The sequence below is a fragment of the Sciurus vulgaris genome, assembly GCF_902686455.1.
Source record: "Sciurus vulgaris genome assembly, chromosome: 9".
In the NCBI taxonomy this organism is placed as follows: Eukaryota; Metazoa; Chordata; class Mammalia; order Rodentia; family Sciuridae; genus Sciurus; species Sciurus vulgaris.
The window spans coordinates 60,644,586-60,671,273 of record NC_136469.1 but is presented as its reverse complement, the minus strand read 5'-3'; the positions used below and the strand labels follow the sequence as shown (position 1 = coordinate 60,671,273).

Genomic DNA, 26,688 nt, shown 5'->3' with positions numbered 1-26,688 from the left:
TAGGTCATACTTCAAAGCAGGAAGGCTGATAAGTAGTAAGAACTTACATTTTTATAGTGCTTTACAGTTTACAAAGTGCTTTTGTAGTCACCAATCATTCGAATTTTATAACAATATTTTATGGATGAGGAAACAAAAGTTCAAAGATTGTAAGCATTTTTTATGAAACAGGAACTAGAAACATGAGTGAGTTTTTTCACTTGCAACCCATTGTTCATACCACTGAACCATGATGCTTCTCAAATATGAGGACATGACAGCAATGAAAATGCTAGACCTGATCAGAAGATTTCATTTTTTGAGTTTTTTGTCCTATTTTTATGATACTGGGAATTGAACCCAGGAGCACTCTACCACAGAGCCACATCCCCAGCCCTCTTTGTTTTTTGAGATAGCATCTCACTAAATTTCCTAGGCTGGCTTTGAATTCAAGATCCTCTTGCCTCAGCCTCCTTGGTTGTGCACCACTATGCCCAGTTCAACTTTATGTTTTAAAATAACATTATGCAGACATGTAAGGATCATTGTGGCAGCACTGAACTGTAAGAGCAAAATAGAAAAACCAAAGTAGGTGTCCATCAATAGGAGAATGGGAATATATACATTGTGGCATATTCAGAGAATACAATGTTTTATGGTAGGGAAAATAAAAACAATTAAAGCTGTAAGTGTCAGTAAGGATGAATCTTCTGATCATGATCAAGAATGATGAAGGCATGGTGGCGCATGCCTGTAATCCCAGTGGCTCGGGAGGCTGAGGCAGGAGGATCGTGAGTTCAAAGCCAGCCTCAGCAAAAGTGAGGTTCTAAGCAACTCAGTGAGATACTATTGCTAAATAAAAGACAAAATAGAGCTGGGGATGTGGCTCAGTGGTCAGGTGCTCCTGAGTTCAATCCCTGGTTACCCCCCCCCCCCAAAAAAAAAAAAAAAAAAGAAAAAGAATGATGAAGACAAGAATAGTTATAATGCCACTGTAAAGATATTTATGGGAAAGATAAACACCAAATTTAGGATACTGACTCCCATTTCTGGGGAGGGGAAGGGGGTGCAATTGGAGTGAGTACACTGGAGACTTCACCTGTATTGCCCACATTCCATTTCTTAAACTGGATGGGGGTGCCACATTATTCTGGATTATCTTCCATTTGGAATTCCCCTGGATTAATTTTCTACCCTTCTCAATTCTGCTTTATGCCCAAGGAGGCTATCTTTTGTGGTCTACTGCAGATAAATGGGCTTCATGTTCTAGTTTTCAGAAGACTGGAAGTTGTGGGAAGAATGAGGTCCTTATTATTACAGTGGCTTTGGACTGGCCAGGTTTCTTAAACAAAGGTCATAAACATAGGTAGGGGGCTTCTACCTACCTTTCTTAAGGTCTTGGTAATTGCCCAGTCCTCTCATTCCTTCAGGCCTAGGAATGGAGATATTACCCCATTGTTAGTGTTCACTTATCAGATCATTTCTTATGTTTTTTAAAGACTCTCCCCATGCCTTGATTTATAGTCCCTTTATTAAATTCATTACTCCCTAAATAACCGACCTCAATAGTGCCATCTCTTTCTTTCTCTTAACCTGAGAAAGGTTCTGATTACTAAAATAATCTCTCACTTTTTATTATCTCTTTTTTCCTTCACATTTTGGAATAATTCATAATTTGAAAATCAAGAAAGAAAAAATTTTTATTGAGTACCTATTTTATTTCAAGCACCATGGTTTGGTAAGGGTTAGTGATAGAGAGGAAAACAAATTAAATCTATCATCACAGGAAGTTATAGTATAGTAGGAGAGAAAGGTTAAAAAAAAAAAAAAAGGCAAGGAGCTATAGTGGTTAAGAACAAGGAGTTTGAGTAGGGCATGGTGATGTGCACCTGTAGTCCCACCTACCGGTGAGGTTGAGGGAGGAGGGCCTAGCTTGGGTAACTAAATGGGACTCCATATCAAAATGAAAAAGAAACCAAATCCATGGAATTTATAGCCAGACAGAGCTGAGTTCAGGTTCAGGCTGTGTCACCTACTTGCTATTTGACCCTGAGTTACAAAGGTAAAAATGGGCTTAATACCACTATCTTTCTCATAGTATACTTGTAATGGTTAAAAGTAAAACCACTGCCAGCTGTGGTGGTACATGCCTATAATACCTGTAGTCCCAGTGGCTGGGGAGGTTTTGTGAGGCAAGAGGATTGAGTTCAAAGTCAATCTTAGCAACTTAGTCAGACCCTGTCCCTGTCTCAAAATAAAAAAAAATGTATAAAAAGGGCTGGGGATGTTGTTCAGTGGTTAGTGCCCGTGGGTTCAATCCTTGGTACAAAAAACAAAAACAAACAAACAAACAAAAGTAAAACCATACTATATGCTGGGATATCTTTAGTCCTCAATAAATAAATATTAGCAAAAATTGTTGTTAATTGCAACAATAGCACTTTGTACTGGGTTGAGAGGTAGTACAGAGGAGATACTAATTAACTAGAGCTGAGGAGGTCAGCAAAAGTTTAATGGGTGAAGTGATGTTGGAGATGAATTGCAAAGAAACAGTAATTTCATCAAAAGATCAAATGGGGGTGCTGGGGGTGTGTGGCTCAGTGGTAGAGAGCACTTGCTAGCACATGTGAGACACTGAGTTTGTTCCTCAGCTCCACATTAAAAGAGTAATAATAAAGATATGCCCATCTACAACTAATATATATATATATATATATATATTTTTTTTTTTAATATCAAATGGGAAAAGGCAGTCCAGGTAAAGGGACTAGCATGTGAAAGTACATGAAAGAATGAAACAGCATTATGTGTTCAGAAAACCAGGAGCAGTTAGCTATTGCCAGAGGGTTAAGGCATAGACATAAAGAATATCGAGAGTAGAGGTAATCTAGGGTTACACACAATTTGATTTGGATCTGCAGGTAATGAGCATCCAGCAAGTACCCTATTCTATCACATTCATTTTCTCTTTCTCATCATAAACCCCCACAATGTATAGTTAAGTACACCATAATTGTCAAAGTCAGATGATTATGAGGAAATACTGCAACCTAATTTCCTTTCTAAAGGAAACATTTTTTTCTCCCTTTTGGTCTAAATTCTAACCCATGATCATGCATTGCATCTGATCATGTCTCTTTTGTCTCCTTGGATCTGGAACAGCTTTTGGAACACTGGTATTATGAAGAACCCAGGTCAAATATACCACAGACTCTTCAGTTTGGGTTTGTCTGATGTATCATCATGATTAGCATCCATTCCTGCATTTTTGGCAGGAATGCCACAAAAAACATACTGCATTCTTCTGGGTTCACATAAGGAGAGGTATAAAATCAATTTGCTCTTTAGTGGTGATTTTCACTTTGATAACATTGTTACAAGAGAATCTGCCAGGTTTCTCCATTGTAAACTTTCTTTTTAAAAACTTTTTCATACACACACACACATTAGTTGTCAATGAACCTTTTTTTTTTTTATTTACCTGTGGTGCTGAGAATCCAACCCAGTGCCTCACACATGTCAGGCAAGTGTTCGGCAAATAAGCCACAACTCCAGCCCACTACCTTTTATTTTTAAATGATAAATGTTCTTTAGTGAATTACAATGAGCTATGTAAAAACAGGGCAAACCATATAAAGGACAACAGACAGTAAAAATCCTTTGATGCAGCAATTCCACTTTTAATTTTTATTACTTGATTTTATTACCTTACATGTAATGCTTATAAAGCAAAACAAGTTTAATAAAAGTCATGTGAGCTTTTCTGGTATATGAAAGTTAAAAAAATAACAAAGATCACGGCATTTAGTTGGTGATCAATAAATATTTGTTTCTCTTCCCTTGTGACACAGGTATTCAAGCACAACTTAGAAAATGGCAGATCTGGAATGTAGTTGAAGTTTTAAGGCAACAGGTTTGCAGTTGATAACCCTTAAAACTTCTCTCAAGTCTGATATTTCAAGATTAACACATTTTTTTTCCTATTTACTTCTTACGTAGTTAATTAGGATAATACAAGAATTAAGTGTATTGATATCTGGTAGTTGTTACTATTACTAGCAGTATACATTTTGAACGGTGGGTTGTGGTGGTGTTGTGTGGAAAAGTAAAAAAAAAAAAAAAAAAAAAGTAAAAAATGGCAGGACAGATGCAAACCCCAGCTCGCCGCCTCACTGACAGCTCTGATTCTCCTTTCTGTGGCAAGCGGTGGTCCTTAGGCCTCAGAACAAACAAACACGATCGGTTAGAAACACATCCATAGAGCGGCGGGTCGAACCAAAGCAGAAGAGCGGAGCGCCCTTTTCCCCTGCCTCTGAGTGTGGAGACGCACGGAGCTCCTGAGTCCTGGTCAGGAAAGACGTTTGGTTAAGTGTCTCCCAAGGAACCGAGAGGGCGCGGTGTGACCGCCTCTCTTCGCAGACCCCACCTGGCCTTCACAGCCCCTAGCAGCTAGGTCGCTTTCGTTGCGCACAGACGCAGAACTGCACCCCACCCGCAGAAATCGAGGCTGGACTGCCCTGCAGCCTAGACTAGCGCACCGCCCCGGAGGCGGGGGAAGGCGGTGCGCGGGCGCGGGCGCGGACGGGGGCGGGGCGCAGGCTGGGGCGGGGCGCCAGCTGCGCGCGCTGGGCGGGGGCGGAGCGCGCAGCGTGGTCCGGGCCAGGCCTGTGCTCCTCCCTCTTCCGCGCCCAGGCCCGCAGCGGGCCGAGCTCCTCCCCCGGCTTGCTCGCTCTCTCCTCCCCTTCGCCCTGCGGTTCCTCCCTCCCTCCCTCTTCCTCGGTGAGGTGCTCCTCCGGCAGGCAGGCAGCATGGCGGCCGTGGAGACGCGGGTGTGCGAGACGGACGGCTGCAGCAGCGAGGCCAAGCTCCAGTGTCCCACCTGCATCAAGCTGGGCATCCAGGGCTCGTACTTCTGCTCGCAGGTAGACCCCGCTTCCCGGAGCGCCGCTTCCTCTGCGGACCCTCTTCCTCCTCTGCCTTCGTTTCCCCTCCCGCCCTCGCGGTAGTTCGGGTCGCGCTCCTCCTCTTTCCGCGGCTGCGCTTCGTCTTACCCCACCCCCGCCGCCGCCGCCGCCCCCTCCGGGCACTGTGGTTCAGGGGCCCTGGGGACTCGGGACGCGGGCGGGGGCGGGGGCGCGGTCCGCCGCGGCCATGCGAGCTGAGGGCGGAAGCCGACTTGCCCCGGGTGGCCGGGCAGCCCCAGGGCGACGCGTTAAGGGGCTGGTTCCGGCCGCGCATCCCGCGCGGGGGCGGTGACGCCAGGTGTGGGCCGCCTAGCCCCGTGCAGGTAGGGGAGAAGGGACAGCCCGAGGTGGCTAAGCCGCCTTCCTGGCCGGACTCTGGTCTGGGCGTGGGGGATGCGGACGGGGCCGTCGCCGGTGCCCGCTGGTTTAAGGGGCGGAAGCGACCCGCTGGACTTGGAGGAGTGGGTTGCCTTAGGACAGCTGGAGTCGCAGAGAAGAGCAAAGCGAGACCCAGCCCCGCTTCTTTGTGTTTTACTACCATATTTTTGACACTCAGGCAACTTCGGGGTGGGGTAAAAGGGGTTTGTGTAATTCATTCTTTCGGCATCCAAAATTATTAATTTAGAAAACCTTAATGGTTTGAGTCACTTCTCTCCATGACTGAATTTCCCACGGAGTGAAAAGGACAGCTCCGTTTTTGCTTTAAGGCCCTAGGGTATTTTAGTAAGTTTTGTGCAGTGGGGCAAACCCAGCAATGAATGGGGTACTGACTGAAGCGTGTGTTCCAGTGTTTGTGTTTACGGAAGAATGCTAGTGTTTCTGCTGCATTTTGAGACTCAGAATAATGGCAAGGCGGCTGTAGTTCGGTTCTTAGTCTAGGTTTGTTGAAGAGAGGCACATGAATATTCAAATATTAAATTGGTAGTTTCCTGGGGGAAGAGGAGCGTGAATCTAGAGTTCAGAGGTCTGATGTTGGTGCTGTCCTTGCCAATTTCTGTGAGATCTTGGATTAGAAAAGTTAATTTAATTAATCTTTCTGAGCTCCAGCGTTTATTCAGGGGTATGATAGTTTTCCTTATGCATTTCAGTACGATGTCCGGAGACCTAAATTACCATTTGAACGTGAAGTGCTGGTACAAAATAAGACTTTTTGTTTTTAAAAGGCTGATAGTGGAATTTCACACTGCCATATATAAAGTGTAAATAAGAATGAAAACAATGTATTAATACAAATAAGTATTTTCAAACATGAAATATATTAAAAAACAAAGGTATATGTAAAAGTAAAAATACAAATAACATCAGGTCATAAGGTCATAACACTTGTTAGAAAAGCCATTGTGAGAGATCTTAGCAGTTATGTGGTCTTGTTTTTAGATAGGATATGATCTTGACCTTGTTGGTATCATTTGGAAAAACTTGCACATGAAGAAGTGTTGCTTGAGCTAAAAATAGCATTGGGGCTACTCAAATGCTAAACCTGCCACAGGTCCTTTTGATTCTTTAAGGTTTTCTAATTTGTTGAGGCCTATGTAGTACCTGGACTTAAAGCAAAAAAACAATAGTTTGCTTTTGAAAATTTGTGTACTATGTGAGTAGAATAATGTGGTTTGCACCATATTTAAAATTTGATGACATATTTGTGATGATAAATGAATATGTACTGACACTTCTCTGTTAGAAATTTAAAAAAATACTAGGAAGCCATATTCATCAAGTGTAACTGTCAGAAAGAATATTGAATCATTTGTGGACAAATGTCAGACACATTGGTGAAAGCATGCAGGGCTTATTTATATTGTAGAATTGGGGGAACTCCGTATTGGATTCTGCATGTGTATTTCTTACACAGACATATCCAGAGTGGCTCTCAGCTTTTTTCATTCTTATTAACCACCCCCTATGGTCAGTTTTTAAAATTTGTCACAGTCAGTTGTAGTTACTGTAGTCTCTTCATTAATTTCTCTGCTGTAATTCCCCACCTTGCAAACACACTGCAAACAAACAAAACCCCCCCAAAACACCAAAAACCAGAAAAACCCAAACAACCAAAACAAGACTTTTGTGTAGAAGTTATTTTTCCCACAGTCTGATTATGCTTATCCTCATAATAGAGTTCCCATTGCTTTCAGGATTCTTTCTCCACAATTAGGGTACCTCTTGTGTCTAACCTTATTCTCTTGTGCCAGTCAGAGGATATCTTTGTAGTCTTTCCTTATCCAAAATGTCATTTGTCATCTGATATCATAGTTATTTCAATCCTAGCTTGAGACTTAAGTCACTGTAACTTTTCCTAAGCCTATTTGCACATCTGTGCTGAAACTAAGACTTACCCTTGCCACTTCTCTGATCATTTTCGCTAGGAGTGACCTGTCTTCTCTCTGTCCCTAGCCTGTCTCACCTATCTTTGGGAACAAATAGAACACAACTCTAAGAGGCCTTTCTTTAACATCATATGTACACTTTTTCCAGTTATTTTGTCATATCACCTGTTTATTTCCTTTGTAACTTTTTATAAGCTCATAATCACCTTATTAGAAAACAGATATTAATGTCTTTCAATCAAAAGGTGAATTTCATGAATAAACTATCTTGTTCATTATTCTGTGCTCATTTTCTAATGATAACTCTGTGTAGCAATGTTTGAATCAATGAATAAAAGTGTCAAAAGGCAGAATAATAGATGGTAGACTGCTGCATGAGTTACAACTGCACCCTTTACTAGCTAGGTAACTTTGGGCAAGTAAACTTTGTTTTTATGTTTTCTTTTTAAAATGGAACCGTTAGTAGTGCTTAGGATATTGGTGAAGACTAAATGCTAAGTATGTAAAGCACTTAACACAAACTTGATAAGTATTAGCATTTATTGTTACATTGGGTTTTATGTTTAAGAAGGTAGAGGTATTTTAATCCAAGAGCTTAATTTTAAGAAAACTTCTTATCTTCTATAGGAGTAAAACCCATTTTACTTGAAATTGAACTTTCCAAAAGTTCCCAGTATTTGATTGTGATTCTTGAAGTGTTAATTCTTATTAAATTAAGAGTAGTTTGTATATGCCTTCTCTTGAGTGTGTAACAGCTTTTTGGAGATAAAGTCTGTGCTTTCCTCATTTTTGTATATTATGAAGTGTCTTGTGCACAGCAGTTCATGTTCAGTAAATTAAAAAAAGAACAATTGACTTGCTATGGAAAGCAAAGAATTCTGCATTTGCATTATCCTTTATAAAGACTGAATAAAATGTTGGGCTAAGGATGTACTGTCATTTACCTACTCACTTGTGATTGAATTTAATTTCTTTTAATTTTTTAGCTGCTAATTTAGCAACTGTCCTATGCTGCTTGCTTTCTTGTCCTGAGTTAAAGTATTAGCTGGAAAGGACCTGAGTGATATGTAACTGTTTATACTTAATAGGCATTAGAAAAGAGATAGTAAAGGTGGGCACAGACCTGTAGTCCAAGCTACTTGGGAGGCTGAGGTGGAAGGGTTGTTCCTACCCTGGGTAGCATAGTGAGAGACATGTCCCCACCCCACCCAGAGAGAGAGAGGGGGGGGAGGGGGAGGAAGAGGGAAGAGAGGAGAGGAGAGGAGAGGGGGGGGAGAGAGAGAGAGAGAGAAGGAGAAGGAGAAGGAGAGGAGGAGGAGGAGGAGGAGAGAAGAGAGGAGAGGAGAGGAGAGAGAGGAGAGAGAGAGAGAGAAGAAGAAGGAGAAGAAGAGGAGGAGGAGGAGGAGGAGGAGAGAAGAGAGGAGAGGAGAGGAGAGAGAGAGAGAGGGGGGAGAGAGAGAGAGAGAGAGGAGAGATAGTAAATATAATGTAATTTTGGAACCCGACCTGGGTTTAAATCTTTATTCTCATGACCTTGGATACAGTGTCTTCTGAATTGTAAGCATCTTATGGAGCATCTTCTTGGAGTTGAGGGGAAGAGTGAGTAAAAGAGCACACGAAGCACCTAGCACAGTGTTCTGTAAATGATTTTGTTATGCCTACAGCCTCATATGTAACACTATTAAAATCAGTTAATTTTATACCTAAGGAAGGTATAAAAATGTTTGAAGGGAAGTATTGTTTATTTATGAACATTTGGACAGGTTCTTGTTTCAAGTTCTTTGAAAGAAGCAGTGGTAAAGTAATGTGATTAACTCTGCTCTTCAGAAAGAAAGTCTGGGTGAGCATCTTGTAGGTTGAAGTTGAAGGTGAGGAAGGAATCACTGTTCAAACATGCAGCATCTTTGAAATGTAACCCAACCCACTGAAACTGTTTCTTTTTTAGCAACAAAGTTCCTGACAATGCAGTGTGTTTCTGGAACTTGTCTTTAGAGATATTCCATATTGTGTTTTTAAAATTTCTAGGCATTTTCTTTGAATTCCTCATATTACTCAACACTGCTGTAAGTTAGGTGAATTTGGGTACAACTCTCAGAGTTTATAAGTAAAAGAATAGGACAGAGGCATAGAAGGGTAGTTTTCTTTTTAAACAAATAATCTCACTAATTGTTTATTGCAAAAAAAATAGAAAATGCAGGTTAAAAACATTTATGCAGGGATAATTTCTGGGAACTTTTTAGTGTTTATCCTTATGAACATGTTTGTATATTCTTATATTTATGTGCATACATTTATATATGTTTTTGCAATAGTGCTATGATGTACATAATTGTAGGGAATTTTCTCAGTCTTTTATCTTAAATGATATATTGGGAGTATCAGGTCATGGTTACATTTTATGTTATCCTCTGTAAAGGATGAAGTAAATTTATTTGAATACTGTCATTTATTCACTGATGATTGAATTTGTTTTTTCCCCCACTTTTTTAAGCTGCTGTTTACTCTTTAATAAGTTCTTATAAAATTTAAGTAATTTTTATGTATTTATGAGTGTAGAATAATAAACTGATACATGAACCCAGGTGGAACCACCCAAACTGATTCTATGTCCTTATCATGAACATAGTTCTCACAGAATAGTTCGCGGATTATTGTTGGTTCAAGAGCCTTTTGGAGCTCAGTGAGTTTTTGTCATGAATTATACTTATCATAGAACTTGTAATAGTGAACATTATTTTTGTTGGGAGGAATCAGAAGTTATACAAGTCTTAACTTTCGAGTTATCGTTTTTGAAATTTAAGGCCATTAGAATGGAGACATCTTCTATTCACTTAGATTGTGGGTTGAAAAGGTTTTTTTTTTAGGTGAGTTTTTTCAGGTTTGGCATATTTGCAAAATTTTTATATTTTAGTAAGTTTGGTTGGAACAGATGTAATTGCATGGCTGAGCTTTAAATGCTACCCAACTTTAGATGATAAGAACGAGAAGCACTGGCTTGGTGACTGATTCTGTATTGATGAGGAATTTCCTTTATTGTTAATAACAAACCTGTTTAGATAGATGAAACATAGGTAGTAGTACTTTATAGAGCAACACAGGACTTCTCTTCATAGTGAAGTTTTAACTTAATAGGATAAACGTATTATTATGATTTTTTTCTGCTTGATCCTGAACTCAGCTCTCCTGACCTCAGTTTTAACTTGAAGCATTCTTTTATTCATGCTTGAGTATGTAGTGCTCACAGCCCAACAGTTATGTCTTTTTATTTTGATTGCTTCATTTAGTGCCAGTCTTATCTCTGATTTTTAATAAACAACAATTCAAAATACTCTTATGAGCCAGGCCTGCCTTACTCACTGAGTATGTTTGGCAGCTTTAGTTAAACCTGTGAGAGGGACCCTGTGAAATATCCCCAGCATTACATATTGTAAATATGTTTTCTCCTAGTTTTGTCTCCAGGTACCTGTTTCATGCCAAATAGAGACTTTATGCTGCTGTGCCAGAGCTGTTATGTGTATCTTGGAAAGCATTCCCCAAAACCTAATCAGCTGGGGTGTGCTATCAGCTAGTGTGCCATTTATCTGGATCATAAGCTCAATCCTCTAGGGAAGTTAGGTTTAAATAGCAAATAAAATTAGGACTTTAAGCTGGGTGTGGTGGCATGCCTGTAATTCTATGACTTGGGAGGCTGAGACAGGAGGATTATAAATTCAGAACCATCCTCAGCAACTTAGAGACCCTGTCTCAAAATGAAAAATAAAAAGGACTGGGGATATGTCTTGTTAAGTGCCCTGGGTTCAAAATCCTGGTACCAAAAAAAAAAAAAAAAAAAAAAAGACTTTAGCAATTTCCTTTGCCATCATAAAGTGGTAAGTAATAAAAGACCTCTCCATATTGTAACTCTGTATTTAATTATTCTGACTTAAGTGCCAAAGGCAGCCCTTTGTATCATATTATGAAGGTAACCAAGTTTCTTCCATAAAGTTTCAAGTTCAAATCAGCCAGTAAAATAGGTAAATATGAGGACACTTAAGTTTTAGAAATGACATGACTTTTTTTCTCTGATATCGTTAATTGGGTTGTTCATTTGAATACTGATAACTTTGTGCCATTCATGACTAAACAAATGTAGAAAAAAATAAATTCAGTTATTACGTGAGTAATTTAGTATTGCTTTTGAATTGAAGTCTTAAGTACTTAAAACCAGGATTTGTGTTTATTTTTTCTAAAATTTTTGGTGTTGAGAAAAATTTTAAAAATTAGTAATTCATTCACATGCCATGCTGCAATAAATGCCTGTGTACCATAACTTATTAAAAAGAACATTAGCAGGAAAACAAGTAAATAATAAGGCTCCTGCATGTCCCTTACCTGTTATCCCTTACTTTCTATGTGTCAGGTACTCCATATTCTGAATTTTGTGTTTATCTTTCATTTGCTTTTCCATGTTTGAGTCCTTAAATAACATATTATTACAGTTTTTATGTTTTAAAAATTTTATAAATGAAATCACTGCATTGCTATTTGGTATTCCAGTGAATTAATGTATTATACTTGTTCTTAGAAATTTGGACTGTTTGCTACTATAAACAGTGCTGCCCTAAACATGCTTGCAGCTAATGCCTGATGCCTGTGTGCAAGTTTATTTTGGGGATACATATAGGAGAAGAATTCTTGGGTCACAGGATATGTCTTCAGTTTTACTTTGATGATGACAAATTGTTTTCCAAGTGGTTATAAGTGTACTTCTATTATCTGAAAGTTTATATTATATATTCTGTAATACATAATATTTATATTAACATTATTACAGTTTCCTATCTTGGGTATTTTGATAATAATTTTAAAAAATTTTGGTCAGTTAGGTATTGTGTTGCTTAGGAATAGCAGCATTTATTGGGCTATTTTCATATTCATTAACTTGGAAAAACTTAAAAAAAGTTTACATATCCTCAAGTAGCTTATGTTATACTTGTATAGACAGAAGTACTTAAAAACAAATGCCAAGAAAGTGGTAGTCAAAGTTATAAATATGGAGTTTTTTCCTGAATTTAAAAAAAACTTAATATTGAGTTTCCCTAGCATCTTGTGAAAATTTTCAAATAGAAAAGTTTGAAGAATAAGAAAAGTTTGAAGAATAATACAAGTTGAGCATCCTTAATTTAAATCTGAAATCTGAAACTTAGAGTATCAACATAATCCTCAAAAAGTCTCAGAGTTCAGAGCCTTTCACATTTTGAGTTTCTGGATTAGTAATGTTAAACCAGTGAAGTCTGAGCAAATGTTGCCACAACTGTTCCTGGCCAGTTTGAATAAGGGGTACTCAACTGGTGTAACTAACTGCAGTATACAATTAGTAACACATCGCCTTAAAGTACCACTTTACTTTGCTTTGCTTAATTTATGTGTACTTGTATGTGTGCATTTGTTGAGATACATTGGAGAATTCCACAGATTACATGGCATTGCATTCATTAAATAGTTAGCATGCATCTTCTCATCTTTCTTACTATATTACTGTTATTACACCTAAGAAAATTAACAAGAATTTCCTGATACTGTCTAATAGCCAATCCTATTCAAGTACCTCAATTGCCCCAGCAGTTGCCCCCAGCATCTTTTATAAAAGCATTTTTAAAATCAGAATCTTATCAGTTCTCATAGTACTTGGTTGCCATGTCTCTTGACTATTTCAATTGAGAACAGTCCTCTTATCTGTATTTCATGATCCTAACTTTTTGAAGACACTAGTCATTTGTTTTGTAGAATATTACACATTAGTTTTTTTTTTTTTTTTTTTTTCCTCCTCAGTACTGGGGATTGAACCCAGTTAAACAAACACTGAGCTACATTGCTGCCCATTTTATTTTGAGACAGGGTCTTTTAAAAATTTTGTTTAAATTTTTTTTTTTTTTTTTTTTTTTATAAATGACAGTAGAATGTATTTTGACATGTTATGTATACATGGAGTATAACTTCCCATTCTTGTTTGTACATGAGGTAGAGTTACACTGGTCATGTATTCATACACGAACAAAGGAAAGTTATGTCTGGTTCATTCTACTGTCTTTTCCCTTTCCCATCTCTCCTCCCTTGCCCCCACTGTCCATGCATTTCCATGAACCTTGACTCCTCCTTCCTCCCTGCCTGTTGTGAGTTAGCACCCACATATCAGAGAGAACATTCAACCTTTGTTTTTTTTGGGATTGGCTTATTTCACTTAGTATGATAGTCTCCAGTTCCATCCACTTGCCAACAAATGCTATAATTTCATTCTTTATTGCTGAGTAATATTCCATTGTGTATATGTACCACATTTTCTTTATCCATTCATCTGTCGAAGGGCATAGATTGGTTCCATATCTTAGCTATTGTGATTTGAGCTGCTATGAACATTGATGTGGCCACATCACTATAGTATGCTGATTTTTAAGTCCTTTGGGTATATGTCTGGGAGTGGGATGACTGAGTCAAATGATGGTTCCATTCCAAGTTTTCTGAAGAATCTCCATACTGTTTTCCAGAGTAGTTGCACCAATTTGCAATCCCACCAGCAATGTATGAGTGTACCTTTTTCTCCACATGCTTGCCAACATTTATTGTTACTTGTATTCATGATCATTGCCATTCTGACTGGAATGAGATGAAATCTCAGTGTAGTTTTAATTTGCATTTTCTCTAAATGCTGGTGATGTTGAACATTATTTCATATTTTTTTGACCATTCATATTTCTTCTGTGAAGCATCTCTTCACTTCCTTTGCCCATTTTTTGATTGGGTTATTTGGTTTATTTTTGGTGTTTTTTGAGTTCTTTATCCTGGAGATTAATGCTCTTTATCTGAGGTGCAGGTGCCAAAGACTTTCTCCCATTCTGTAGACTTTCTTCATGTTCTTGATTACTTCCTTTGCTGTGAAGAAGCTTTTTTAGTTTGATAAAATCCTATTCACTGATTCTTGATTTCTTTACTTTAGGAGTCTTGTTGAGGAATTTGGTTCCTAAGCCAACATGATGGAGATTTGGACCTACATTTTCTTCTAGTAGGTGCAGAGAAACAACATCCTTTAGGGTACCAAAGATAGCCTTGAATTTGTAATCCTCCTGTCTTGACCTGTGAAATAGGTGGGATTACAGGTGTGCACCACTATGTCCAAATGAACGTTACACATTTTGGATTGTCTGATTATTTTCTCATAGTGTCTTTACTTGTTCTTTTAGCCTTTGTGTGTGTGTGTGTGTGTGTGTGTGCGTGTATATATTTGTGGTACTGGGGATTGAACCCAGGGGTTCCCTACCACTGAGCTAGGTCCCCAGCCCTTTTTATATTTTATTTTGAGATGATCTCACTAAGTTGCCAAGGCTGGCCTCAAACTTGCCATCTTCCTGCCTCAGCCTCCTGAGTCACTGGATACACAGGTGTACAACACCATATCTGGCTCTCTCTCTTGCATTTTCTGTAAATCAGAAATTAAGTCAAAATGCCCAGTTAGATTCTAGGTAAACATTGATGAAGTCCATAGATGATACTGTGTATTTTCATATTGCATCATGTCAGGAGACATAGAATGCTTGGTTTATTCCAGTCCTAATGGTTCTAAATTTGATCACTTGGTGAAGAAGGTTACTGGCAAATCATTGTAAATGTATATTTTTCACTTTGCAAATAATCTGTGGGATGATACTCTGGCACTGTAGAAATATGCATTTCTTCAGTAGTCTTCTTTAAGTGGTTTTAGCATATTTGATATTCCTTGCCTGATAATTATTTCATTGGGGGCTGCAAGTAGTGATTTTGCTCCAGTTCCGTTTTTTAGAAACTGAATTTTTTTTTTCTTCAGTAAGGCAGGATTTTTCTAATCAACTGATAAAAGAAGTATGCTCCACCTAAAATGGTAGAGTTAATATTCCTACTAGAAAGACAGGGAAGGGTAGTTTCCTGGTCACTTCAGTGGTTACAAATATTTTTGTTGTTTTTAAAATTTTTCTGGTTAGTGACTTTTTTGATGTTCAAATTGTCTTATTTGTTCAGTGGTACCATCTTTAAATTGACTTCTTCTGAGCCTCCTCCATTAGTTTCTGATTGCTTCTCTTTCTGATACAAGACAAATCTGATTTACTTTGTATGTTTCCTACCCTAGATCTGGAGTAAATCTATTTCTAAGCAGTTCCTGGTTTCTGGTAGCAATGTCTATTAGAGGCATATATCTTTTGTTGTTGTTTTGTGAAAGTGGTGGATAAAACTGCTGGTTTCTTAGCATAAATCAAGGCAGTAGCTCCATACTGTACCAGTGTTATATTCTGTATTGCTTTGTAGTAATGAAACCAGTTTTACTTAAGTATGTCCTTTGTGTAGCAATAAAAATTATTTTATTTAAAAAGTGCCAGTTCTTGGTGTTGGAATGTCCTTGCCTCTAGGAGAAAGGAAGTGATGTCCTAAGGAACTTTTCAGATGTGGAGAGCATAAGACAGCAGAGGGCAGTTTTTCAAGTACCACACTAAATAGTTGAAAAATGCGATAGGTAATGACAGACTCTTAAAAACTTCCAGAAGGAGATGAATTAAGAACTGAATTTTGATAAAAAAGTAGGTATGTGAATAAAATAAATAGGTAGATACATAAAAAGGCGTGTATTAAGGTAGAGGAGAGAACATTCCCTCCAGGGGATGGATGTGTTTATGGAAGTAGGAGCAAGTTAAGGTATGTGTGTGTGGCAAATAGAAAACCTTTACTTGAGTGAAGAGCACAAGTATAGCAATGTAGAAATATATGGAAATGAACGGATTGTTAGTGGGAATAGAGGCCTTGTTCCATTGAATACTTCTTTTTTTTCCCCCAAAATGTAAACATCTTTTATTGTTTTTCATTATAAGATGCAGTACATTCACTATCTTTGCAAAATTTAATGTAGTAGTATATAAAGTTAAAACTGTCATAATCTCAGCGTTTTAAAAACATCTTACAGTTTGGTTTATTATCTGTTCAGACTTTTGAATGTGTGTTATATGGAGCTTAAAAACATTGATACTGTTTCAAGCCGGTCTGCATGGCTTTGCCATTAATTAGCTGTGTGTTTTCTGGACATGTTAATCTGTACTGCAGTTTTCTTTTCTTTAGAATGGGATATCTGTAATAATAGTACCTACCTCTTAGATTTATTGTGAGAATTAACAGTCAATAAATGGTAAATCCCTAAGTCAGTGTTTGTAAACACTCCCACATTAGCTATTGTTTTTATTCTTTCCAAACAAAAATATAATCACTGCTCTAAATTATATACAGTTGTTTTTATGTCTTTTAAAAAAGTAACCATTATCATCCTAACCATTTTAAGTACTCGGTACAATCCAGTAGTGGTTAATGCATTTCCATTGTTGTGAAGCAGACTTCCAGAACTTTTTCATCTCATATAACTGGAATCTGTTTCATTAAATACCTCCCCTTTGCTCTCCTCACCCCCTCCCTGCCTCCTGGTAGTCACCATTCTTCTTTCTTTGACTACTTCACCTACCTTTTACAAGTGGAATGATATCATATTTCCTTTTGTTATTTGCTTTGCAAGGTTAGTTCATTTTGTCGCATCTGACAGAATAATTTTCCTTTTAAAGGCTACATACTATTTCATTGTGTGTATACATCATATTTTGTTCATATCATTCTTTGGGTATTTGGATTGTTTCAACCTCTTGGTTATTATGAATGGTGCTTATGAACATGGGTATGTAAATATCTCTGAGTACCTACTTTCAATTCTTGTAGATACATACTCAGAAGTGGGACTGTTGGATCATATGATAGCTCAATTTTTAATTATTTGACTAACTACTGTAGTGTTTTCAGTAGTGATTGAATTGAATTATTTTATAGTTCCTGTAGTGTACATGTGTTCCACTTGAACCACATCCCCACAACACTTGTTATTTTTTCTTTTCGTAGTAATCAATTACCCCAATGAGTGTGAGGTGATGTCTCATTGTAATTTTGGTTAGTGATATTAGCACCTTTTCATACAGTTGTTGACTCTTTATGTATCATCTTTGGGAAATGTCTACCTAAGTCCTGTACCTGCTTTTTAATTGAATTTTTTGTCTTTTATGTTAATTTGTAGGCATTTTGAAAAACATAATCTAGATGTGAACTCTGTATCATATTAGATTTGCAAATCCCCTCCTACCTTTGTAGATTGTCTTTTCTTCATTATACTCCCTGTGTCCTTTGAATAAAAGTTAATATTCGATGTAATCCTATTTGTCCACTTTTGCTTTTGTTGCCTGCACTTTTGGTGTCAGTTCTAAGAAATCATTGTCAAATACAGTGTCATAAAGTTGTCCCCTTATGTTCATTTGGGAGTTTTATAGTTTTGGTTCTTACATTTATATCTTTAATCCATTCTGAATTAATTTTTTTGTCTATCATGTAGGATAAAGTGCATCTTCCTTCTTTTGCATGTGGATATTCATTTTTCCAGCATCATTTGTTGAAGAGACTCTCCTTTATCCCACTTAACCATCTGGGTATCCTTGTTAAAGATCATTCGGCCATATTTGTAGAGGTTTATTTGTTCTTCTGCCAGGACCACATTGGATTACTGTGGCTGCATAATGTGTTTTTGAAATCAGGATGTGTGAGTCTTCCAACTTTGCTCTTTTTAAAATATTATTTGAGAGAATTTTCAATTTCTACAAAACGTGCTTTTTTTTTTTTTTGGAACCTGGGATTGAACCCAGGGGTACTTAACCATTGAGCCACATCCCCAGTCCTTTTTAAATATTTTATTTAGAGACAGGTTCTTGCTGAGTTGCTTAGGGCCTTGCTAAATTGCTGAGGCTGACTTCGAACTCATGATCCTCCTGCCTCAGCCTCCCAAGCCACTGGGATTAGGGATTACAGACATGCGCCACTGTGCCTGGCAAAAAATACCATTTGTGATTTTGATAAGGATTGTGTTGAATCTGTAAATGATTTTGTGTAGTATTGACATCTTAACATTATGTTTTTAAATCCATGAACATAGACTGACTTTCCATTTTTTGTGTCTAGTTTTCTTGGGAATGTTTTGTAGGTTTCGGTCTATATACCTCATTCATCTCCTTGGTTAGGTATATTCATAAGTATTTTATTCTTCTTAATGCTATTGTGAATTACATTGTCTTAATTTACTTGTCCATTTGTTACTTATTAGTATGTAGAATTTATGATATTTTGCATGTTGATCCAACTTTGTTGGATTGGTTTATTAAATCTAACGGTTTTTTTTTTTTTTTTTTGGTGGAATCTTTAGAGCTTTTAAAATACAAGATCAGGTTATCTGTGAATAGAGATAGTTGTACCTCCTTTTCGGATGTTTTTTTTCTTTCTCATACCTAACGGTTCTCCTAGGACTTTGAAAACAGTGGTGAATAGAGGCGGTGAGAGCTGTTGTATTTGTTTTATTCCTGGTCATAGAGGAAAAGCTTTCAGTCTTTCACCATTGAATTTGATGTTAGCTGTGGCTGTTCATACATAACCTTTATTATGTTGAAGTAGTTTACTTTTCTCTTGTATTCAATAATCTTGTCTTGCTTATTCTCCTTCAGTTGAGATGATTAAGTGATTTTGTTCTTCATCCAGTTAATGACTATGTATTTATATATTCAATACATATAATATAATATTACATATAATATATAATATATAATGTGTATATGTACATATATGTGTGTGTATTACATGATGCTTGTATGTTGAACTATTTACCCCTGAATTCCAGGAGTAAATCTCACTTAGTCATGGAATATACTCTTCTCAGTGTGCTTTTTATTCTGGTTTGTTAGTATTTTGATGGGGATTTTGCTTCCATGTTCATAAGAGATGCTGGTCTGTGACTGATTGGCTTTGGTGGCAGTGTAGTGCTGATGTCATAGAATGATCTTGTAAGTTTCTCCTTATTTTTATTGCGTCTTCTCTCTTTTTACTGGTAACATATATAATGTACAAAAAAGAGATTAATATAGTTTAAAAATTTTAATTGATATACAAAAATGATTAATATAGTTTAAAAAATTTTGATTGATAATATATGTATATGTACAGTATGATATGTACAGTATAATGATATGTACACTATGATATTTCATTTTGTGTGTATAATGTGTAATGATCAGTTAACATATCCATTACCTCAAACATTTATCATTTCTTTGTTGGTAACATTTAAAATCCACCCTTCTAGATGTTTTGAAACAGTATAAATTATTGTTAACTGTAATCTTCTACTATGCTATAGAAAATTAGAACTTATTCTTCCTACAAAATTATAATTTTGTATCTGTTAACCAACCTCTCTGTCCTCTCCTTCCCCGGACTCTCTTCCCAGCTAAAACATTAGTTCATTCTCAACATCTGTGAGATCAACTTTTAACTTTCACATGAGTGAGAACACAGTATTTGCCTTTCTGTGCCTTGCTTCATATAAGGTTCTCTAGGCTTATCTGTGTTGTTACAAATATTTATGGCTTAATAAAATTCCATTGTGTGTTTATACCACATTTTCTTTGTTCCTTCATTTGTTGACACTTAGGTTGATTCTATATCTTTACTATTATGTGTAGTGCTGGAGTAATCATGGGAGTGTAGCTATCTCTTCCATTCTTTTGATAATATACCCAGTAATGAGGTTGCTTGATTATATTACTTTTATTTATTTATTTATTTATATTTTTTAGTTGTAGGTAGACACAATACTTTTATGTTTTAATGTGGTGCTGAGGATCAAACCCAGTGCCTTATTACATGTGCTAGGCGAGTGCTCTGCTACTGATCCACAACCCCACCAGCCCCTTATTTTTATTTTTTGCTGAATCTCCATATTGTTCTCCTTAGTGACCGTACTAATTTACATTTTCACCTACAACCTTTCTTAGCGTCTTCTTCAGTATTTGTTACCTTTTGTATTTCTGATGATAACTAGTCTCAATGGGGGGAGATGATGTAGGAGTTCATTGTTGTGGTCTTGATTTGCATTTCCCTGATGAGTAGTGATGTTGAACATTTTTTCATGTATTTGTTAGATATTTGTATATCTTTGGAGAAGTGTTTATTTATGTCATTTGTTTTTAAAGTGGATTGTTTTTTTGCTATTGAATTATTTGAGTTTCTTATATTCTGGATATTAATCTCTGGGATGAATAGTTTACACATAGTTTCCTCTATTCTGCATGCCATCTTTTCACTCTCTTGTTTGCTTTCCTGTTCAAAAGCTTTTTAGTTTGATGTAGTACTGTTTTTCTGTTTTTGCTTTTTGTTTCCTGAATTTTTGGGAAAGTCTTATTCAGAAAATTCTGTCATACCAATGTTCTGCTGCATCCTTCTGGTAGTTTTATGTCTTACTTACATTTAAGTCTTTACATTTAAGTCTTTAATCCATTCTGAGATGATTTTTGTATATTGTGAGTGATGGTGGGTTGCGGGGAGGAAGATCTAAGTTTTGTTCTGCATATGAATGTGCAAGTTTTTCATCATCATTTTTTGAAGGGACTGTCCTTTCTCTAGTGTGTGTTCTTGGTGTCTTTGTCAAAAGTCAGTTGTCTGTAGATATGGATTTATTTCTGAGTTCTCCATTCTATCTCATTGGTCTGTGTCTTCTTTTTTTTTTTAATATTTAGACTTGAACTCAGAGGCACTTTACCACTGAACCACATCCCCAGCCCTTTTAATTTTTTATTTTAAGACAGGATTTCACTAAACTGCTTAGGGTATTGCTGAATTGCTAAGGCTGGCCTCAAACTTGTGATCCTCCTGCCTCAGTCTTCCTAGTGCTGGAATTGCAGGTGTGTGCCACCAGGTTCTACTTGTGTGTCAGTTTTTTTATACCAGTAATGTGCTGTTTTGGTTGCTACTGCTTGTATGTTTTGAAGTCAGGTATTAAGCCATCTTCAGCTTTGTTCTTTTTGTTTACTGTTACTTTGGGCTATTCTGGATCTTTTGTGGTGCTATATAAATTTTAGGATTATTTATTTCTGCAAAGAATATCATTGGTATTTTGATAGGGATTGCTTCTCTCTTTTTCTTAATGTAGCTAAAGTTTGTTACTTATGCTGATCTTTTTAAAAAATAGTTTCATTGAAAATTTAATCTCTTAATATTCTCCAATATTTATTATTGTCTTCCTTCTGCTAGCTTTTTGTTTATATTTCTTCTTCTGGTTCCTTGAGGTATAAAGTTTTGTCTGTGGATTTGAGATCTTTGTTTTATAATGTGTTTATAGCTGTTAACTTTCCTCAACATTGTTTTTGCTGCATCCCATAAACCTTGGCGTTTGATGGTTTTATTTTTTATCTCAAGGTGTTGTAGCTTTCTGTCACTATAATGCATGAGATAATCACCCTGTAAAGAGTAAAGGTTTATTTTGGCTCACAGTTTTAGAGGTTTCAGTCCCTTGCTTTGGTCCTGTGGTAGCAGGTGATGGTGGCAGCATGTGGTAGAGCAAAGTCACTCCCTTGTGGCTAGGAAGTAAAAGAGAGAAATAAATAGTGGAGTGGGTCCCACCTTCTCCTTCAAGGACCCACCCCTTATGACCTGACGACCTCTCACTAGACCTTACTTTTTATAGGTTCCACTACCTCTCATTAGCACTTCATGAGGGACACAGTTCTTTGTGGGACATTCCAGATCAGAAAGAAGTATAGCACATGGTTTCCTCATGAGTTCTTTTTAATCTATTGGTTGTTTACAAGTGTGTTTTTTAATTTCCACGTATTTGTGCATTTTCCTGCTTTGCCTTTAACTTTTTTTTTTTTTTAAATTATTACTTATTTATTTTTGCAGTGCTGGGGATTGAACCTGGGACCCCATGCTTGATAGGCAAGTGCTTTGCCACTGAGGTACATTCCCAGCCCTTTTTAAAAATTTTAAGAAAAGGTCTTACTAAATTCCATTCCAGGCTAGTCTTGAACTTGGAATCCTCCTGTCTTAGCCTCCCGAATAGCTGGGATCACAGGTGTTTACTTAGGTTTTTGAAAATGTAAAGCATTGTAGACTTTGTTGTATGTTCATATGTAAAGTTAGTTGCATTACTTCTATTGGCTGTGTAGAATTTTCTTGCATGATTGAATCATAATTTAGTATATTTTATATTGATACTTAAATTTGCTTTATAATTTTTTGCCATCAAAGGTAATTCTAAAATGAGCATTAAAATTGCTTTTATTTCCTTTGGTTAACTTTTTGTAAGGGAAATTACTGGGTCAAGGTATGGTGTAAGGGTAGTTGAGGGTCTTTTTTTTTTTTTTTAAGGGTTTTAAATAGTGACAGTGGCTCTGAATGTAAAGCTAGAAAAATAATGAAGATTGAGTGCTTCCTTCCAGTGCCTTAATTTGTGTTCTAACTGCTGTAAAGTTGGGAGAGAAGTGTAAGATTTTATTTTCAACTTTAACTTTTTTGTAAACTAAATTCCCGTGAGGTCGATTTCTTGATATTTTCCCCATTTTTAAAATTTAAAAATGTATGTAATTTTTTCTTTTTTAACATATTTCAAGTAGCATTATTTAATTATTTGAGAATATTGAAAACAATTATGATCCTTAGTACCACAAAACTAAATAAACAGTAAGTTCTTGTTGTTGAAGCAATTTTACAATATAGGGAAAAAGATTGATTTTCCATTCCTATCATCTCATCATTGCTATTCATAGAGGGCCTAACAGTCTTCTTCCATGTAGCTACAAATGTTAGTATACACATTGTTATGCAGTTATAATTCAAACATTATGCAGTTTCATGTTGTTTTTGCACTTGGTTTTAAAAATTATAGTCACTGTCAGATTCTTTAAGTGGTCTTTGATCACCCTTTACCCCCACAAAAATCAGCTTCCCCATTAGTTAGCACCTTATATTAAGGGAACACACAGTAGGACCTCCAAATGATTAGTTGAATGAATGCATTTAGTGAACCTTCTTTATAGTCTGTGGCTTCTTGGGTGATGGGTTTACTTGTAGGTATTTCATAAAACTGTATCACCATTTCCTGAATTTGTCAAATTTAAATGCTTACTAGGTTATAGGCCAGGCACTATACTAAGTGCTGGGGATAAAACAATAAGAGAAAAATGGGCATGTTCCTTGCCCCACAGGGTCTGCAGTCTTTAAGGGAGGCTACATTAAATAATCATAGATAAGGTTAACTAAATAGATGTATGACAAGTACAACAAAGGAAAGGTGGTGTATGGTACTTGTGAGAAACTATAGGTAGAAAAAGGTATGTGATTCATCTGAAGAGGTGGTGAGATGGTGGTCAGAGAATGCCTCATATAGGAAGTGATATCTGACTAGAGATTTGACAGATAACTGGGAGGAACAGGTGAGGAGAAGAGGGAACCATATGAGTAAAGATGGGGTTGGAGAAGTACACCTGTAATGGACAGAGAAAAGGGGGAGCGCGGGTGATGCTAAACAGATGGGGAAATGAAATAAACCTGGGGCCAGGTTGCCCAGAGCCTTGTTGGCCATAAAAATGTAGCTGCCTTATGCTGGTGAAGGCACTAGACTGATTGATACAAAGATGATAAAGGTGGATGATTTGAGAGTTGCTCAGTAAGTAAAATTAACAGAAATTGGAAGTTTATTAGCTTTGTCAGTAAGGAGTCACTTTTGGACAGTTATACTGCGTCTTTATTAAAGTAGGTCCATGGCATTCCTGAAGACTCCTTTAACCTCTGCCGTAATGAGCTGAGAGAGAGGGAGTCTGAGTGATGATATAGGTGTATTAAAGGATATATGTAAATAAACAGTCCCTTTAAGAATATTGACTGTTTTCTCTCCTCACTGGAATGGAAAGGAACTTGTGTGTGTGTGTGTTCAGTTCCTATCTACTGGTGTACCAGGTTCTTCACATTCAGAGTCTTGTTGGTTAAATTCTCTGAGCAATCCTATGAGGGTAGTATTATTAAATACTCATTAGTGCAGCAAAAAAATTTACCCAAGGATAAGCATTGCTCTTAAGTTAAAACCCAAGTCTTTCTTTTTCAAGCCCTTGTATTCCCTTGATGTTTTTCTGTTATTGACTTGGCTGAACGAGGGTAGGTTTTATGGAAATCTTGCAAAATTACAGAGTCAGGATTGGCTCCACCTGAGGTTGTACAAAGTCCAACTTAGGAAAAAGCTTTTCAGTCATTTTTGCTAATTTAGTATCTCCATTTGCATGTTCAGAGCTGAGCTTGCAGGCAAAGTTGTCAGAGTTAGTCAGAGTTCTGTTTCTGAATGTACCTCTCCTTGCTTTGTGAAATAGTAGCTTCATTTATACAGAATTTGCTCTTTCTTGAAAGCTCAACTCAAATACTTCTTCCTTCTGATTCTGTCTCAGAATCTGATCTTGGTCTTCTGAACCTTTATAACATTGTGTTCTGTCTAGTGCTTACAGTTTTTAATAATTTTTTTTGTTGTTTTAGTTGTAGGTAAACACAATACCTTTATTTTGATGTGGTGCTGAGGATCGAACCCAGGGCCCCACACATGCTAAGTGAGTGCGCTACCACTGAGCCACAACCCCAGCCCTGCAGTTTTTATATAGTGATTTTTCTCTGCATTTTCTCTCTAAATCTTTTAGTTGATTTCTCTTAACAGATAGCATAAAGTATTTTTTAAATTAATGTTTTTCATGTTTTTAAAAGCAATAGTGTTTATGTATCTTTAGGTTCCTAGAAGTAACTACAGAGAACATGTAGGTAGATAATATTCTTCCCAGACTTTTCTGTGTCTTTTTCTTTTTTAATTTAAGATATGCTTGATTCTAAAAGTAGTAATCCGGGTTTTGGAGTGTGGCTTAGTGGTAAAGCATGTGTTTAGCATTTGTGAGGCTCTGGGTTCAATCCTCAGTACCTAAATAAATAAATAAATGAGAGTAGTTGTCAAAATGCAGTAAACTGAAGCAGATTAAAATAACTTTGTGACTATCATTATTTGGTAGGAACTGACCATTTTCAACAATTAATAGTAGATACAGTCATTATGGCACTGGTTAGAATATATAATTCATCAATTCTAATTACCAAACTATTAATTTTGGTAACACGAGGTGTGTGTTAGTTAGAACCTCTTCCTGGTATGCTAAGGCAGTGGGGTGCAGCTTGGGATTACTTGTGATACATCTATATTCCATGGGTTTTATATCCATTGATTCAACCAGTTGTAGATTATCTGTATTTTAGGGGGAAATTCCAGAGAGCTTCCAAAAGCCAAACTGGAATTCACACTGTGTGGAATTTGTGCCACATGGAATCCACTTAAGTGAAGTGACATGTAGACATACTCTCTTATAGCCTCTCACCTTTTCACAAGTCATCTTGCTCTACCACTCACTGCATGAGCATTGTTTGCCTTGAGTCTTGTTATGTACTATGCAGTTGGACCTTTGATGATTACCTCTGTATTGAACATGTATAGACTTTTTTCTTCTCATTATTCCCTGAACAATACAGTATAACCTCTATTTACATGGCATTTACTTTAAATTGGGGGTTATCAGTAATCTAGAGATGATTTTAAAGTAAAAAGGAGGATGAGCACAGGTTATATGCAAATATTATGCCATTTTATCTAAGGGATTTGGACATCCATAGACTTGGTATCTGTGGAAGGGTCCTGGACTCATCCCTGGACACTGAGGGACTGGTAACTGTTTTATGAGATCTTTGGTCTTATATAAATTCTTTGGACATTGTTGAAATTTTTGCTTTGCAGGCCACTAATCTGGTTAGATTTAGGCTGCAAGTTCTGTGGATTTTGGTTCACATGTCAGTTCATTTGTCAAGGATTTTGCAGTACTTTCAGATCTGTCCCAGAGCTCAACCTGAAAAGGAGATGATAGGCTATTGTTAGCTCTGTTCTCACAAACATCAGAATAACTTCATGAGGTATTTCTGGGCTCCTTGAATATCCTCATTTTGGTCCTCCGTCCTTCTGGACAGTTGGAGTTTTAGTTACTTGCATTGTTGTGCCCTTCCATGATTGTGCCCATGTCTGGGGCTAAGTGGCAGGAGGAGGGGAGTAGAAAAAGCGGTCAGATTTTGCTTCATCTTCCTTGGACTACAGCCTCACCAATCAGCAGTGGAAAATGCCCATCCCTCAGAATTTTGGTTCATACAAGCTTTTGTGAGCTGCACCTCAGCACTGTGTGGGGGCTTAGATGTGAGAGAACAGAAAGGAAGATAAATTTCTGTACTCTTACATGATGAAAATTTCTCTTTCCTGTCCTTGAGCCAGAATTACAGGGTTTCTTCTGAGCATTTTGTGTTTCAGTGGTCACTTCACATTGCCCACATGGTTTCAAACTGGGGACATACTAAACTCATCACCAGTTTAACAGTACTTTATTTCTCTAATCTGCCTGCCACTATTTACTTTTCAGAGCTTTCAAAAAGTTGATCCATGCATTCTCTTCAGATTTCAT

General features: G+C 37.1%; 1 protein-coding gene across 1 annotated transcript in view; it reads left to right on the top strand.

Annotated features, from left to right (window-relative positions):
• Positions 1-4,712: 4,712 nt before the first annotated feature.
• The window catches only part of METAP1 (methionyl aminopeptidase 1), a 65,650-nt gene continuing 43,674 nt past the window's right edge, over positions 4,713-26,688 (top strand). The window contains exon 1 of the mRNA XM_079153831.1: positions 4,713-4,901. Coding sequence (XP_079009957.1) covers positions 4,788-4,901 — 114 coding nt within the window. The 5' untranslated portion in view covers positions 4,713-4,787. The remainder of the gene's footprint in view (positions 4,902-26,688) is intronic.